The sequence below is a fragment of the Protopterus annectens genome, chromosome 9.part0 (assembly GCF_019279795.1).
Source record: "Protopterus annectens isolate FY-2018-M chromosome 9.part0, PAN1.0, whole genome shotgun sequence".
Classification (NCBI taxonomy): Eukaryota; Metazoa; Chordata; order Ceratodontiformes; family Protopteridae; genus Protopterus; species Protopterus annectens.
The window spans coordinates 1567482683-1567499959 of NC_056743.1; the positions used below are offsets into that span (position 1 = coordinate 1567482683).

Below are 17277 nucleotides of genomic sequence, written 5' to 3' on the forward strand. Positions count from 1 at the left end.
AAAAACTGAACAATTGATGTTCATCATGTTACACTTCTGCAGTCATCACACTTGGGTTATCCTGCCGTCAGGCGGTCCTGCAGTCGGCCAGAGTTCCAAAGTCTTGGTCCGGCGTCGTTGCTGTCGCTTCTTCCCTGACGTCAGTGTGCCAGGGGTATATAATATGCATCCGACGCCATTTTCTTCACTCTTTCTTGCCGTGCGGTGCCCGAAGCAGAAGCAGTTCGCAAATGCCGGTCGACCGACACCTGAGATTTTCGAAGTCGAATTTCAGATCCGAAGTCTTCAATAAAGCTAAGTACCCCATATCGTATGCTGCAAGATCACAGGGAAAGGCTATTTCAAAGCAGACCATTTCAAAGTGGATAGGACACTGTATCCGGTTCTGCTACACACAGCATGGGAAACCTGTACCATCTAACATTAGACCACATTCCACCAGGGCAACTGCAACTTCTACTGCCTATCTTAGAGGAGTACTTACCAAAGACATTTTGGAAGCTGCAACTTGGAGTTCAGTGCACACCTTTACCAAGCATTATCACTTGCCTCTTTACTCTAGATCCAGAGCTGGCTTTGCCACTGCAGTGCTGCAGGGTCTCATAGCCGCACCTAATCCTCTATAGAACGAGCCACCCTGACTCAGGTTTGGGATTCTACCCAAGTGTAATGACTGCAGCAGTGAAACACGATGAACATAGTACAGTTTTGTACATACCATAAATGTAGATGTTAGAGTGTCTTCACTGCTGCAGTCCTGGTTACCCACCCGCCATCCCCTCTTTCTTAGCTGGGTCTTATCTATAACTTTCTACACTTTACTACCTATGTAGTGTATTTGCTGGTTATTGAAGGTTTTGTTATTACCTTACTGTATGTTGTGTAAATAATATATATTGCCTATCTTTTTGGGGGCACCCGACATCTGGGGCAAGAAAAACTGAAGAAAATAGCGTCGGCTGCTTCTTATATACCCCTGACGCACTGACGTCAGGGAGGAGGCGACAGCAACCGACGCCGGACCAAAACTTTGGAACTCTGGCCGACTGCGGGACCACCTGACAGCAGGATAACTCAAGTGTAATGACTGCAGCAGTGAAGACACTCGAACATCTACATTTATGGTAGGTACAAAACTGTACTTTCTGCACCAGGGAGCCTCACTGCAGGGCCTGGAAAGTGGATGCTCTGTCTTTCCAGGGGGTCAACCTCTCGGTCTATGCATTTCCCCCTCCATCTCCCATTACCAGGATACTGCTCAAAATAAAGGAGGAAAAACCCAGAGCAATCCTGATTGCCCCAGACTGGCCACGCCAGCAGTGGTACCCACTGCTGTGCAGCCTGTCCGCTCTGCCACCATGGCATCTCCCTCAGATCCCAACACTCCTGACCCAGAGGGAAGGAGAATTCATGCATCCTCAATTGCAGACCCTCAGTTTGGCAGCTTGGCTTATTCCCTGACCACTGTACAAGCTGCCAATCTCAGTAAACGGGTTCTAGATGTTATACGTGAGGCCAAACGCCCTAGCACTAGAAAGTCTTATGCTGACAAATGGAAAAGGTTCTGCACCTGGATCCAGGCTAAGGGAGCCGATATGGCACAGCCCTCCCTACCTCTCATCCTGGATTACCTAGCTGACCTACTACACAGTGGTCTGTCCTTTTCCTCTATTAAAATTCATGCCTCTGCTATCTCTGCTCATTTCAGCACTGAGCAACCTCATTTCTCACACCCTGTCATCAAACATTTCCTCAGAGGAACTAGCAACTTGAGGCCACCCAGAAGAGCACCTTCCCCAGCTTGGGACATAAACTTTGTGTTAGAAAAACTCACCCTACCCCCCTTTGAACCAGCAGCTTCAGCAGAATTAAAGTTTCTCTCATGGTAGACAGCCTTGCTTCTAGCCATCACTACAGCAAGAAGAGTATCCGAGCTACAAGCACTAATGGCTGTAGAGCCCTTCATCATTTTCCATGCTGACAGGGTCTCCCTCAGGACTAACCTATCCTTCATGACAAAACTGGTGGCCAGTGTGGCTCTCAACCAATCCATTCATTTGCCCACCCTTTTCCCTAACCCACAAAACAAGGGGGAAAGAATACTGCACTCTGTAGATGTGCAGAGACCACTCAGATTCTTTCTAGATAGGACTAAATCATTCAGAGAGACTGATAAGTTGTTAGTCAGCTTTGCTGCAAGAGCAGAGGGCAAAGCCATAGCCAAACAAACCATTTCCAAATGGATAGCACACTGCATCCATTTCTGCTACAAGCAACACGGGAAACCTCCCCCTAAGGGAGTCAAAACTCACTCTACGAGAATAACCTCCACTTCTACAGCTTTCCTCAGGAGTCCCCACCAGGGATGTCCTGGAGGTTGCAACATGGACATCTGTTCATACCTTCACCAAGCATTACCACCTGCCTCTCTTCTCCGAAAACAGGGCAGGCTTTGCCACTGGAGTCTTGCAGGGCATCTTACCCGGCTCCCAGTCTTCTTGACTGCCTCCACCCTTTTCCTCAGCTTTAGGAATCAACCCAAATGTGATGATTGCAACAGTGAAACACGAAGAATATAGTACAGTTGTGTACACTTACCATAAATGTAGATGTTTGCGTGTATTCACTGTTGCAGTCCTGGTTTCCCTCCATCCCCCTTTCTCTCTCTCTCTCTCTTATTACAAGGAACTTTTTGGTATTTACTTTATACTGGTGGGGTTCTTCCACCATATCCTGGCTCCCACTTGGGGGCTCCTGACAGGGCAAGAAAAACTGATGTAATGGCGTCGGCTGCCTTGACTTTTATACTACTGACGACCTGACGTCAGTCCTGAAGCGACAGCAACTGACACAAAAATACTAAGCCTCTGGTATTCGGGCCGACTGAGGGCTACCCTGGCAGGGATAACCCAAATGTGATGACTGCAACAGTGAATACACTCGAACATCTACGTTTATGGTAAGTGTAACAACTGTACTTTTAGGGTGGTTGAGTACAGGACAGTATGGGCAGTTTACTGTAGGCTTGTGTTAATATAGAATAATTAACATCAGCACAAAAGGTCAAACTTAAATCATAAGAAGTGCGATATGTCAAAACTCACAAGATTGAATTTGTTACTATAATTACTGCATTTGCATTTTAGTGTATTTATGTAAATAAAATGAGAACAGTAGATCAGCAACCATATGGCATCAGATAAGAGTTCAGTTAACTAGTGGTGAATGTGGTAGTGGTTAAGTGTAAAGTAGGTGATGGTACAACTTGGTGACCCTCATCTGGACAAGTTGCAACTTGTCGACTGCTATTTCTTATACATCATTGTAGGGATTGTTTGTGATATATTGCTAGGAGTTGCAGTTGTGAGACCATGTGGTTGAAGAGGAAATCCTCCATATCCAAAAAAAAAATTTTTTTTTTCTCTTTCTGTCCAGACATAACTACAACTGCTTATTTTAGTTCAGTTGTGCCTTCATTGTCTTTTTGTCTCCAGTGAACTGTAATGATCTAGATGTACAAGAATACATTGGGGTACAAGACTGCACTTCTTTTTGCAGGGGAGCAAAGCCCTTTGCAGGTCCAGATATAGTCATCGTATCGCCATCCCTGCCTTGTATATCCTAACTGCAGGGGGATGTAACCTGAGAGAAGTTTTAAGTATGTTTGTCAGAGGGCTCTACCTTTCAAAATAATTTTTTAGCTCTGCATGTGCACACACGTATGCACTGTGCACCACCATTAGCATCTTGCTTCACCCCTTTGTGCTGTGCTGATGTACATTGTATGCCATATTCGCTTTAATTTTAGGGATCAGGTTGTAACTTTCTTAAAAGCAGGGGCTTACCCCTTTCCCTTTCTTCTGTTGATAGTCTGTCTGGAAGCTGTGTAGTGTATACCGTACCAAGCCTTACCGGATATCTCCTCAGCAAGAGTGCAAACATAGTAGGGTAGCCTCTTCCTGGATGCATTAATCATCAGGAACTGTCCAAGGCATGGCTTGACTAAAGTCACCATCTTCCTTCCTTAGGTGAGCAAGTTTTTATTAAGCCCTTCATTTCCAATCCCCAGCTTGCTTCTCCATTGTCCATGCCTGCTGCTTGAACCTGGGTTATAGTTAGTTAAGACTGCATCCCTCTTTGGCATGGAACACACTTTAAATTGAGTTTAAGTTTGACATTCTTTTCCTGATGCTGCTTTTTTTATTTTATGCTTGTTTTTGCACAAACATTGCAGATATGTTGTTTGCCAGAGAGATTCTAAATTTGTATTTTACTACTTCCATAAATTTCACAGTTCAGAAATTTTGAGCTTAAAATGTTGTTTTTTTGTCTATACAGTCTAAAGATGTAGTCTTTATTCTGGACTGTGTAGTAGTTATAGCCTTAATAATAGCCTGACAGCAGGAAGAAACAGTATGTGCCTTCATTTTACATTGTGCATACTCTCTCCTTACCTTCCCTCTCATCCCTTTTCTGACTCGAATGTCTGTGTTGATTCTGTGTCCACCATCAACTCTAATTATCCATTCATAAGTCTGTCTCCCTCTCTGCTTTTCCTTCTCTCTGAGGGAATGCTTTCAAAGATCTGTGGACTAGTTAATCATTGCAGTTTGCCATTCCTGTTCAAGGTTACCACTTTGTATGTCTATGACGTTGTCCTGCACCAGTGTCACATCACCACTCTTTCTCCTGGTCTTCAATGAGAACGGCTGTAGCTCCTTTAGTATTCAGTTATTTCCTTTCTCTTCTGTCCCGTGCACTTTTGTGGTGACCTTCCTCCTGACTCCTTCCACAATCCTGATGTTCCTTTTCTTTTATGGCCTTCAGAACTATGCACAGTGCTAAGGGATGTGGTTTGACCAAGCATTACCTCTTTGCTTCTGGAGTCTGCACTTTGAGGCTGCACCAGGCCATTCTGTTTGTTGCTCCCTTTTTCCTGTCTCCTTGATGACCACTTCCAGGTGCGCTCAACACTTCCCCAGATCTTCTTCTTGCTCTTCTGTCATCTCTTTGTCCCTCCCAAGTTGATACTATACACCAAGATTTTTATGGCTCACTTGCAGTTGCCACATTTTTCTGAAGTGAACTTCAGACACCAGATTTCTTCTCACATGTTCTGCTTTTCCAAATCCTTGTTTCCATGTACTGATCTGGTACATCCATCTTTGTGTAATCAGCAGATGTTGGTCTTGCTCTTATTTTTATCAGATAATATCTGAGGCAATACCCTGGAGAATACTGGACCCAGGAGAGACCCTCATAATGTTGTACGAATCACTTTTGTCTTGGTCCTACCTCCCAACCCCTCTAGTTTTCCTGTTTTCTGCCATATTAAGGCTGGCAGGCCTTGCTGAAATCCAGGTAGATGACATCTGCCGGTTCTCTGTCACTTTTATCTGTGACTTATTCAATAGGAACAGGTTTGACTGACATTATCAGCCTTTCTGTGTGGTTTCGTTTATGACTTTTCCTGTTACAAGCCTAACAAGATGTTTTCCAGTCTTCAGGCACGTCTGCACTGACCAGTGATCTGTTGAAGGTCTCTTTCAAGGGTCTGCAGAGTCAGATTACCAAGGAATCTTTGAGGTACTCGTATCAGGTCCATGGGGATATCCTGCTCAAGAGCATCTAGTGCCCTCTCATTCTTCTCTATACTGGTGTCTGTCCACTTCCCTTCTTTGCCTGTTATCCGTCGTAGCACTCTTCCTTTTTCCACTGTGAAGACTAAAGTAGAAAATTTAGTTCATTGTCCTTTGCTTTCCATTCTGTCTCGACTGTTCAGTTTCATTTTCTTTTCTGCTGTGTCTTATTTTAAAAAAAGCCTTTTGTTCGTGATCCACTCTCCTGTTCTGTTTTTCATCTTGTATGTTTATTTCTGTTCTGCTGACCTTCTTGTACCAGGCCTCTTCCATCTGTCCATCCCTTTTTTCCACCTCTTATAGACCACACCTTTTGTGCTTATTGCCAGCCTCACATTTCTTTAGAACATCTGAACTACCCAGTTTTGGTTTGTGGATCTCAAATTGATCACAGAATGGTCAGAAGTACATTTACTAGTTTTCCTTAATAAAGTGATGCTTATGGCAGTATTAATAAAAATTTTCTTTACCCCTTTTAAAGAGCTTATTTCCTGATTTTGTTCCCAGCTTTTTTCTGTCACTTGGGCTTTTGCCAGCATTTGCTTTGTGCAAGTTCATTAAACTTTTACTGATGCAAATATTGAAGGTGTAAGGTTGGAATTTTCAATCTAAATGTCAGAAATATTGATGTAGGTGAAATTAATAATTAGACTTTATTAAGGTGGTAATGAAGCACAGGGTGGATGCTGACATACTCCTTGGAAATGCTTGAGTTGGACCCCTCTCCACAGATCTGAACTGCAGCGCATTTGTAAAAGTAAAACAGTCTATTGCTACCCTGTGTTTGCAGTAATACAGTTGGTCCTCAGCGAGTTATATTGAGTCTGAGAAGGGTGTTACTCTGTATTGGATAGTTATTGTTATTTTTTAGAATATTCTAATTATGCTTAATTCCTGATTCTTCTGTTTTGATCAATATTGTTTCAGAATGCGGGTGAGGATTCAGAGGAAGATGATTCTAGTGAAGACGATGAGGAGGAAGAGGCATCAGCATTATTGGAGGATCAAGGATCCAGAACCCAGTCATCTCTCAAAAGTCCCAAGTTAGGGGTGGACAGCACTAGTGACAAAATGGGCAGTAGTAGTGTAAAAACTGGGGATAATAATAGGATTTCCCAGAGTCCGTGCAATGGTGACAGCATTCCTGTGCAAGCAGAAGTTAACAGCAAGAGTGTTGGCAAGGAATGCCCTACGGACTTGTTCCGAAGTGTGGACCAGTGTTCTAAGGACTCTGCCATGGAGCAGTTTGACACTGAAAATGGACCCCCACATCAAACTGAAAAAAAAGACTCTTGCCATGGAGATGTATCCACCAAGAACTGTTTAGTGACAGATTGCAGTTCTGCTCCTAAAGATATAGAGATTAATATTGCCAGTGTATGTACAGCAAAGGAGAAAGCTGTTGAAAATTACTCTACAGCAGTGTGCAAAACTGAAGAAAGTTACCCTGAACTGGGAGGAAGAGCTATTATTCCTTCACTGTGTAAGTAAATTGTTTAGTTTGATACTATAATGCAAATGTTATAGATTTTTGAGTTTGGTCTTTTTTGTCAAAACTGCCTGCTGTCACTGCAAAAAAAGCTGAAGTACTTAAATGTATTGAGTTCCTATAAAGTATCTGTTGCGTTGATGGTAACAGTTGTATTACTGTTCCTTTTTTAATCTAGTGCCGTGCTTCTGGAACTCTCTAACAATAGCAATGGGCATCTGCAGGCCAGGCTGAGGGCCATTAGACATAAATTCTCAACTTCAGGAATGACTAGAAAGCTGTTGCCAGTTAGTTCAAAAAAAAAAAAAAAAAAACTACTCTGTAACCCCTCCAAAATCAAAGCAATGTTGACCTACGGATGAACCATCCTCAGAACTTCTGTGCCACCAGTCCAAATGCCATCTTTGATCATCAGTCTGAACGCTTGTTCGCCTGCTAGATACCAAGACGTTTTTCAGATAAGTTCCCCATTGGTGTTTTTTCTTGTCTTTCTTTATTTTGTGGTTCTAAGTTTCATGTCATCCAGAAAGGGGAAATGCCAGTGTGGGACACACATTCCCAGGAATAGCATTTGTTTTGCTTCTCATGACCATACAGCTTGTTCTATTTATCAGGCATTTGTTCCAAAGACCTTACGTAGTCGTCTCTCCTCTTTAGCCATTCACTTAGAGAATCATTGTCTTAAATTGTTGGCTAAGGGTACAAAGGAGAAAATGTACCAGCATAAGGGTCAGCCGTCCGAGAAGAAAAAGGCCAAGAAAGCTTGGTTAGATTCTTTGGTTGTATTGCCTCCACCAAATGTGGCTGGTGAAAGCTCGGAGGACCACCCATTTGCTCAGTTGAAATCCTCTGGTATGACTGTTTCGGAGGCCGGTATGGATCCAGCTTCTTGCACCTCCCCAGATGGTTCTGCAGATGTCCGTTTTGGATGTTCAGGGGGAACAGTGGCTTATTATTTCCAAAGGGCCAAGGGATGTACTGCAAATCCTTGTTAGAGAGAAGATTCCCACTACTCTTATAGAGTGTCATTAGGTCCAAACCACCTAAGATCTTAAGGGCTAAAGTCCCATTGAAAAAGAAGCAGAAAATTAAGCTTCTTTCTTCTGCTCCCAAGGATCCTCAGTGTGAATGGCAAGATTTCACACAAGGTCTATTTAATGCCCTTATGGCTTTAACCACCCCCCAGGGGGTCTCTCTTCCTGCTCCTCCTTGGTCTTGTACTCCTGTTAAGAGGCCTAGGGAGTGGGTTTTATCTGATGAAGAATCCTTGACCTATTCTTCCAGGTTCCCTGTCCCTTGGACTATGGCTCTGAGGAGGAGTAATCTATTAGTCCAGATTCCCCTTTTGAGGAGATTTATTTTGTTAATAGTTTCCCATATGATGGAGTTTAAGTGGGACTGTACCCAGGTCTCAGATGTCCAGCAAAGGTATTATAAACTCCTTCAAATGGAGTCTCCCAAGCCCTTTGCTGTCCCTCCTGTGCTAGTTGCCTTGTTAGATGCCTTCTCTGCAGCTTCTCAGGCTCCTGAATCCCAGCCCCCTGCTCCTAAGAAACATGAAAGCTTTTATAAGGTACCTGAGGATTGCACATTCCTTTACAGTTGCCCCTCTGCTGACCCATCTGTTGTTTCTGTTGCTTCTGATAATACATCTAAGCTTTTACCTTCTACAAAACTGCCCCCCTGACAAGGAGAGCAGAACTATAGAGAGGTTGGGTAAGTAGGTATAAACTGCTGCTACTCTGTCCTTTACAGGTGTGAATTACCAGACACACATGACCAGATATATTTTGGCTCTTCTCTCTCAGGCTTGTCAAGTTATTTCTGATAATCTTGACTCAGGGGACGTCATCTGCTCTTTCTTTACTTGGGTCATCTTCTCAGGTTGCTTGCCATTCTGTTTAATGCAGCTGTGACACAGCTGATGCCTCATTTAGAGCTGCTGCTTTTGGTTCTGTGTTGTGGAGGTGTTCCTGACTTCACCTTCAGCCTTTGCCTAATGATATTAAGACTAAGCTGATAAATGCTCCTCTGGAGAATAGTGTTACTGAGCTTTTTAAGTCTCTTCAAAAAAAAAGGGTAAGGCTTTGCAGGAATTGAAACATATTTTTGATTCACCTCTTCCCACGTTCAGAGGAATTACCCTACTAAACCTGCCTTTGTCTGCAGACAGTCTCGCCCTCCTCCCAGTGGTAGAAAGGTTGGCAGAAGGGCTCCTTCTGCTAAGTCTACTCAAACTCCTACAGCTCAGAAGCCTCCTTTTCCAGACAATGCAGATTGTCTGACTTTGTTCCTATCTCCTCAGTCACATTCCTCTTTCTCTTCATCGTTCCATGTCCCTGCCAATTTACTTATATATCACTCAGGTTCTTGGGATATATCTATCATTTGTCAGGGGTATTACATGGTTTGGAAATCCCCCCCCCCCTTTTGGACTTTTCTCAGCTTCCTCTGTTTTCAGAGCCTTTTGTCTCAAGGAACAATTCAAGAAGTTCTGGTTACTTAAAAGGGGAAGGGATTTTACACCAGAACGTTTTTGGTTCCCAGGAAAGAAGGCAGCTCAAGACCCATTTTGCATATCACTCCATTTGAAGGTTAATTCCTTTCAAATGTTATTCCTTAAACCCTTGTTTCCTCTTCTTCTTCCTCAGGCTTTCCTAGTTTGTTTGGATTTCAAGGATGTCTATCCCCATATCCCTATTCATCCCCTTTTCAGAAGGTTATTACATTTCTCAGATGTCCTTCAAGGATGCATCTGCAGTCCTAACATATGGGTTGTCCTGCCTCAGGCAGCCCTTCTGTCGGCCGGATTCCAAAGTCTGGGTCTGGCCTCGGCTGATGTCGCACTTCACCCGACGTCATAGCTGCTGTTTATTGGGTATAAAGGCATCAGCCAACGCCATTTTCCTCAGTCTTTCTTGCCGCGTGGTGCCCGAAGCAGAAGCTGTTCGCAAGTGCCGGTCGGTCAGATCCAGAGATTTCTACTACCGAAGACTTCTAAAAAGCTAAGTACCCCGTTGGGGACTCTTTCTTGCCTCAGCCGATGTCAGAAAAAGTAAATAATTGTTTAACTTGTGGGAAACAAATACCTCATAAGGATTTCCACTCTTACTGCCTTTCTTGCTTAGGCCCAGACCACGACGTATCAGCTTGTCTAGCCTGTGCTTCCTTCAACCGACGGACACTTAGACGTCAGTCGGAGTTTTCAGAGGAGTTTTTTGGTCCCGCTTTTGCTTACAAAATGCCGTCGGAGACTCCGACTTCACAATTAGCTAAAAAGCATAAGGAAAAGGACCGACACACGCGGTCCGCGGTTTCGGCCGAAGCCACGGTTAAGCCAACCGTGAGTGTCTCGGTTTCGGCCGAAACCGAGTCTTCGGTTCTCCCTTCGGCCGAAAGCTTGCCTCCGATAGCCGAGGCCTCACACAGCATGGCTGAATCCGTTACTGAACTTACCCCTGCTGCAGCAGGCTCCCAGGATTTATCAGATACTATTCCTTTAGACATATCTATTCCTACACGTGCAGCTGCTAGGCCCCCTGCATCTATGTCTATCAAGGCTTTTTCTAGGGCTAAAGCAGCTAAATCTTCTAAGGCCTTGCCTGCTAAAACCCCCTCACACAGGCCTACCTCCAGTTCCCAAATGCTCAGCTTGGCTGAGGATCTCATTTCTTTGATCAGGGGATCCCAACCTCACCCAGACAGGGCCTCTCAACCCCCTCCAGAGAAGAGGCCTAGAGCAGAGCCCCCGGATCCTGTTTCTACAGACTATTCCTCGGATGATTCAGAAAACTCAGGTCCTCCAGAAGGCCCATATTCTCCTTATGAGGATTCTGATGCAGAAGACTCCATTCCTTCTGCCTCTCCTCCTGAGGAATTTTCTTTTGGGGAAACCTTACATGCTATGAGAGCATTTTCAATGGCAGGGCCAGGATTTTTCAGATTCAAGGAAAAGGCTGAGGACCTTTTTACATTTACCACAGCATAGGCCTTTAGCCATTCCCCCAGTACTTACAGTTGTTGATGATGCTTTCAATGATGCCTGTACTGCCCCTGACTCTCTTCCCCCGGCCCCTGCCAAGCCCGACAGATATTACAGGGTACCGGACACACACTTTCACTTGTATAAGGCTCCTATTGCAGATCCTGAAACCATTTCACAGGGCCCCAAAGCTGTAGCAGCTGCCTCTGCCAAAACCCTCCCTCTGAAAGAGAATCTAGAGTATTAGAGAGATGGGGTAAAAAAGTTTATACTTCTGCTACTCTTTCGGCTAGGGCCTTAAACTGTCAATTGTACATGATTCAGTATCAGGAATTTTTGTTAGACCAGCTAAATAAAAAACTGTCCTCTCCTGAACCTATAGACCATAATAAGTCCCTTCAGGATTTGGTACATAACACTCAGCAGGTCAGTAATCATTCCTTAAAATGCGGCTATGATGCACTGGAGGCTTCCTTTAGATCAGCTATGACTGGAACAGTGATTAAAAGGCATGCCTGGTTAAAAGAGCAATCCTTACCAGACCATGTAAAGTCAAAGCTTCTAGATGCTCCCATGGAGAAACAAAGTTTGTTTGGTTCCCCTGCACAGCAAGTGCTAAAGAAGGTGGAAGAAAAAGCAAAATCTGTCCAAACAGTCAAGGATTTCTTACAGGTCCAGCCTCCGAGGTTTAGTAGAAATTGGCCTTCGAAGAATTGGTCCTTTCCAGACATCTCCAGAGCACAGAGAGGCAGAAATAGGCGCCCTAGAGGCAGAGGTCAATCCAGAGGTGCCAACAGGGGACGTCAGTGGCAGCCTAACAACCAGAGAAGTACTACCACAGATTCAGCTACGACAACTCCCACAGGACAGACACAATGACTTGACTCTGATACCGCCTACCAGGGAACAACTGCAAGCACCCTTAGGCGGAAAGCTTGCCTTATTTTCCGTAAACTGGCATTACATTACAGGAGACAAATGGATTTTACAGACAATAGACAAAGGCTACAGGTTTCACTTCCACACTCTACCAAAAAAGAGAGGAATGCCAAACCTACCACCAAACCAAAAAACAAACGCTCTAGCACAAATCAACCACCTACTAAGGATGAGAGCTATAGAAAAGGTACCGCCTATGGAACAAGGGCAAGGATTTTACTCCAGACTTTTCCTAGTACCAAGGAAAGAAAGCCAATGGAGACCTATTCTCGACCTGTCCGCTCTGAACACATATCTCATTGTTCCAAAATTCAAAATGCTGACCCTTCAGCAACTTCTTCCCATGCTGGGCAAGGAGTCTTGGCTGGTGACTCTAGATCTCAAGGAGGCATACCTGCACGTCCCTATACGACCAGATTGCAGAAGATACCTCAGATTTCTTGCAGGATCAGAGCATTATCAATTCTCAGCATTGCCCTTTGGCTTATCTACTGCGCCCAGAGTATTCACGAAATGCCTGGCATCAGTAATTGCTCATTGCAGGCTCCAGGGAATTCAAATTTATCCATACCTGGACGATTGCCTGATACAAGCGGACAACAAGACCAAATTAACAAAAGATTTGGAAAAGGTTATACAACTACTGCAAGCCCTGGGATACACAGTCAACATAAAAAGTCAAGGCTGGTACCATCCCAAAGGATAACATTCTTGGGTGCAGAACTGGACACATCAAATCAAATGGCATTTCTCACAGCAGAAAAGCAAAAGCAACTACCACTCTATTTCATGGCATTAACAACGCAGAACCAGCTTACAGCAAGGAAAATCCTGCAAGCCCTGGGATACATGGCATCCTGCATAATATTGATTCCACATGCCAGGCTACATATGAGGAAGTTGCAGTGGTACCTAAGGAATGTATGGTCTCAGCACAAGCACAGTCTAGAAGCCCAGATTCCAATAATTCCATGCCTGATACAAGAATTCCGGTGGTGGGCTCAGGCCTGTCAGTTGAACAGAGGTCTGCCCTTCTACAAACCTTACCCATGCCAGACTATCACCACGGATGCCTCAGACCTAGGCTGGGGGGCACACATGGTGGACAAGTGTATACAAGGCCTATGGACACAAGACCAGCTGAACCTACATATAAATCAAAAAGAGATGCTGGCAGTGAAACAGGCACTTCAGACATTCAGACCTTTTCTTCAACAAGGTCATTTGCTGATAAGGACGGACAAAACCACAGTCATGTGGTATATCAACAAACAGGGAGGCACACACTCATATCCTCTATGCCGGATGGCAATGGACCTGTGGAATGTGGCCCTGAACCACAACATTCAACTACAGGCCAAATTTGTGCCAGGAAAAGAAAATTCACTAGCAGACACCTTAAGCAGAACTACCACGGATGCCCACGAATGGATGCTGCATCCAGACATCTTCAAAACCATTACAAAGAAATGGGGACTACCAGAAATAGACCTGTTCGCATCCCCACACAACCACCAATTGAGGAAATACTGCACAAGGACATACCACCCACTTGCTTGGAAGGTGGACTCCCTATCCTTCAGTTGGGAAAACCTGACAGCATATGCATTCCCACCTCTTCCTTTGATGCACAAAGTGCTACTGAAGATCAAAGAAGATCGCCCAAGGATCATCCTGATAGCTCCAGACTGGCCGAGGCAGCATTGGTACCCACTACTGAGGAGTATGTCTCGGACACACGCATGGCCTCTACCTCTGGTTCCTTTACTGCTAACACAAAACAACTACAAGATCCTACATCCAAACTTGAAAACACTGCAGCTAGCTGCTTGGAATATTACATAAAGCAAAATAACCCAGACTTATCCCAGAGGGTTAAAGACATTATCCTGGAGGCTCGCAGACCCTCCACAAGGAAGACTTATTCAGCCAAATGGAAAAGATACCTCATTTGGAGTGCAGCAAAAGGAGAAAATGTATCATTAGCAAACATAGCTAACATCCTGGAATACTTATCAGAACTTTTCCACAATGGCCTGTCTTACTCCTCCATTAAGATTCATGCATCAGCAATTTCAGCAGAATACAACATGGATCCTCCAGTCTTCTCTCATCCTCTACTCAGGCAGTTTCTGAGAGGAATTAAGAATGTAAAGCCTCCAAGGAAGCCACCTTTGCCTACATGGGACCTTAACTTTGTGCTGGAAAAGTTAACACTTCCCCTTCCGAACCAGCAGCAACAGCAGAATTACAGTTCTTATCTTGGAAAACTGCTTTCCTGCTTGCAATCACTTCAGCAAGAAGGGTTTCTGAATTACAGGCATTAATGGCAGTACAGCCCTTCCTTAACTTCCATCAGGATAGAGTGTCCTTGAGAACAAATCCTACTTTTATGCCAAAAGTGGTCTCCAGGGTATCATTGAACCAAGCAATCCACCTGCCAACATTCTTCCCCAACCCACAGAACAGGGGGGAAAGACTACTGCATACATTGGATGTGCACAGGCAATTGCGCTATTATCTGGACAGAACCAAGACCAACAGAAAGACTGACCAGCTTCTGGGAGCGTATGCAACAGGAATGGAAGGAAAAGCAATTTCAAAACAGACAATCTCAAAATGGATAGGAAATTGCATTAGATTTTGTTACTCTTTTCATGGAAAGACAACTCCAGAAAACATCAGACCTCACTCCACAAGGGCTACAGCCAACAGCCACCACTACAGCTTTCCTTCGAGGAGTGGCTACCAAAGACATTTTAGAAGCTGCTACTTGGAGCTCCGTGCATACATTTGCCAAGCATTATAATCTACCTTTATACTCCAGATCCCGAGCAGGTTTTGCAACTGCTGTTTTGCAAGGGATCTTAACTACACCATAATCATCTTAGTGCCTCCACCCCCAGTTTGGCTATGGTATTCTACCCATATGTTAGGATTGCAGATGCATCCTTGAAGGACATAGTACAGTTTTGTACCTACCATAAATGTAGATGTCCGAGAGGTATGCATCTGCAGCCAGGATTACCCACCCTCCTTCCCCTCTGTGGTACTCCTAGGGTATTTGCCCATCTTGTAGCTAGCTGGGGGAATCTATTATGGTGTATTTGTTTGTATATATGTATGTACATGCTTATATTGTTTGCTCTCTACTGTTTGGAACCATTTGCATTTATCCAAATTTAGCCTACCTAGAGGGCACCTGGCATCTGGGGCAAGAAACACTGAGGAAAATGGCATTGGCTGATGCCTTTATACCCAATAAACAGCAGCTATGACGTCGGGTGAAGTGCGACATCAGCCGAGGCCAGACCCAGACTTTGGAATCTGGCCGACCGAAGGGCTGCCTGAGGCAGGACAACCCATATGTTAGGACTGCAGATGCATACCTCTCGGACATCTACATTTATGGTAGGTACAAAACTGTACTTTTCTTTCTTGCATTTTCAGTTTTCTGCTTTGCCCTTTGGCCTTTCTACTGCCCCAAGGGTCTTCACCAAATGCCTTGCTCCAGTGATTGCTTTTTGCAGGTGAGGGGAATTCAGATCTTTCCTTGTCTGGACAACCTGCTCATTCAGGCTTCCTCTCCAGAGACTTTACTTCAGTATCTTCACTTTGCTGTTTGTGTTCTGCAAAGCCCAGGGGTTACAGTGAACTTCCAAAAGTCATTCCTAACTCCCTCCTCCCAGGGCTTTAACTCTGATTGCATTCTTTCATTCCCTTCTTCCCCCGGGCTCCATTGCAGCCAGAGAGTTTCTCAGAGCTCTAGGATACATGGCTTACACCATTCTTATGCTTCCTCTGGCCAAGCTTCATATGAGAGAGCTTTGATGGTTCCTAAAGTCAGTCTGGCTTCAACATTCTCATCCTTTGGATTTTCTTATTCCCCTTCTCCCATGCCTCAAACTGGAACTTCACTGGTGGGTTCATCAGTTGTCCTGCCCAGGGCTGGCTTTTCAACTTTCATTCCCCACTTAGGAACTCTTTTCAGATGCCTCAGACATGGGGTGTAGGGGGGGGGGGGCTCCTTCAGTCCTCTGAAAGTGCAGGACCTTTGGTCTCTTCATCAAAAGAAGGACCACATCAGTATCAAAGAAATGAGAGCGCTTCTCCTGGCCCTTCAAGCCTTTCATTCTCTTCTTATCAGGGCCTCTAAAATCTTCACAGGCAGCACCACAATGATGTGGTACTTCAACATTCTCTTGTGCAGGCTAGCTATTCAGGTTTGGGATCTAGTTGTCCATTATCAAGTGACTCTTTAAGGTGTTTATATTCCTTCAGATCAGAACATTGTGGCAGATTCTTTGAGCAGGTCCATAACACAAACTCACGAGTGGATGCTTCACAAAGATGTGTTTCTGGACATTGCTCACCAGTGGATTACTCCTCAAATAGATCTTTTTGCCCCCCTCTGAATCGGCAACTTTCTCTGTTTTGTACCAGAGTCCCATGTCTGCTGGCTTGAAAGGTAGACAACCTCTGTTTTTCTTGAAAGGGGATGTTTCTTTATGCCTTCCCGCCTTCCCTCCCCTTCCTGTCATATTGTGGGTCCTGTTTAAGATAAAACAGAATGCGCCCAAAATTTTGTTGGCAATTCCCTTTTGGCCCAAACAGCATTAGTTCCCACTTTTTCTGCATTTATCCAAGGGTAGTCATCAGAAAGTGGGCCTACTCACACAAGACAAGGGATCTGTCATCCATTCCCACTTGTCCACTCTTCAGCTGACACTGTGGGTGATAGAGTTTTGATCCCTTTTAGGCACCTTTTTTTCTGAGGGTGTGCTTCGGGTTCTGCAGGAGGCCAAGAAACACACTACCAGGAAATCTTATTTACCCAAATGGAAGATATTTTCTATCTGGTGTCTTTCTCATAACCTGGATTAACTTTCTTTGAAGTTTATTTATTTGCAATTTGATTACCGGGGAAGTCCACTGGGCCGAATTGATCCATTTTCAGTGGAGGCCCGGGGAGAAAAGCTCCAAGATGCATTATACAATTTAGATACACATGATAGTTAATATTAAAGATCTTATGTAGAATAGTAACTCATAAATGCATTCAATATCATGCATAGTTAACAAATTCATTAAGCTTGAAGGTGTGATCACACAGTTTCATTTGAGGAAAACAGATATGGGTTAGGTGTGGAAACAGATTACATACAAACCTTTTAAGAAAATGTAAGTACACTTTACATACACACATCAGCAGTAGAATGCCATTTACA

The 17277-nt window shown here is 44.3% G+C and overlaps 1 protein-coding gene across 1 annotated transcript in view; it reads left to right on the forward strand.

Annotated features, from left to right (window-relative positions):
- LOC122812187 overlaps nucleotides 1-17277 on the forward strand; it is a 531903-nt gene that overhangs the window by 199114 nt on the left and 315512 nt on the right. The window contains exon 2 of the mRNA XM_044084510.1: nucleotides 6567-7122. Coding sequence (XP_043940445.1) covers nucleotides 6567-7122 — 556 coding nt within the window. The remainder of the gene's footprint in view (nucleotides 1-6566; nucleotides 7123-17277) is intronic.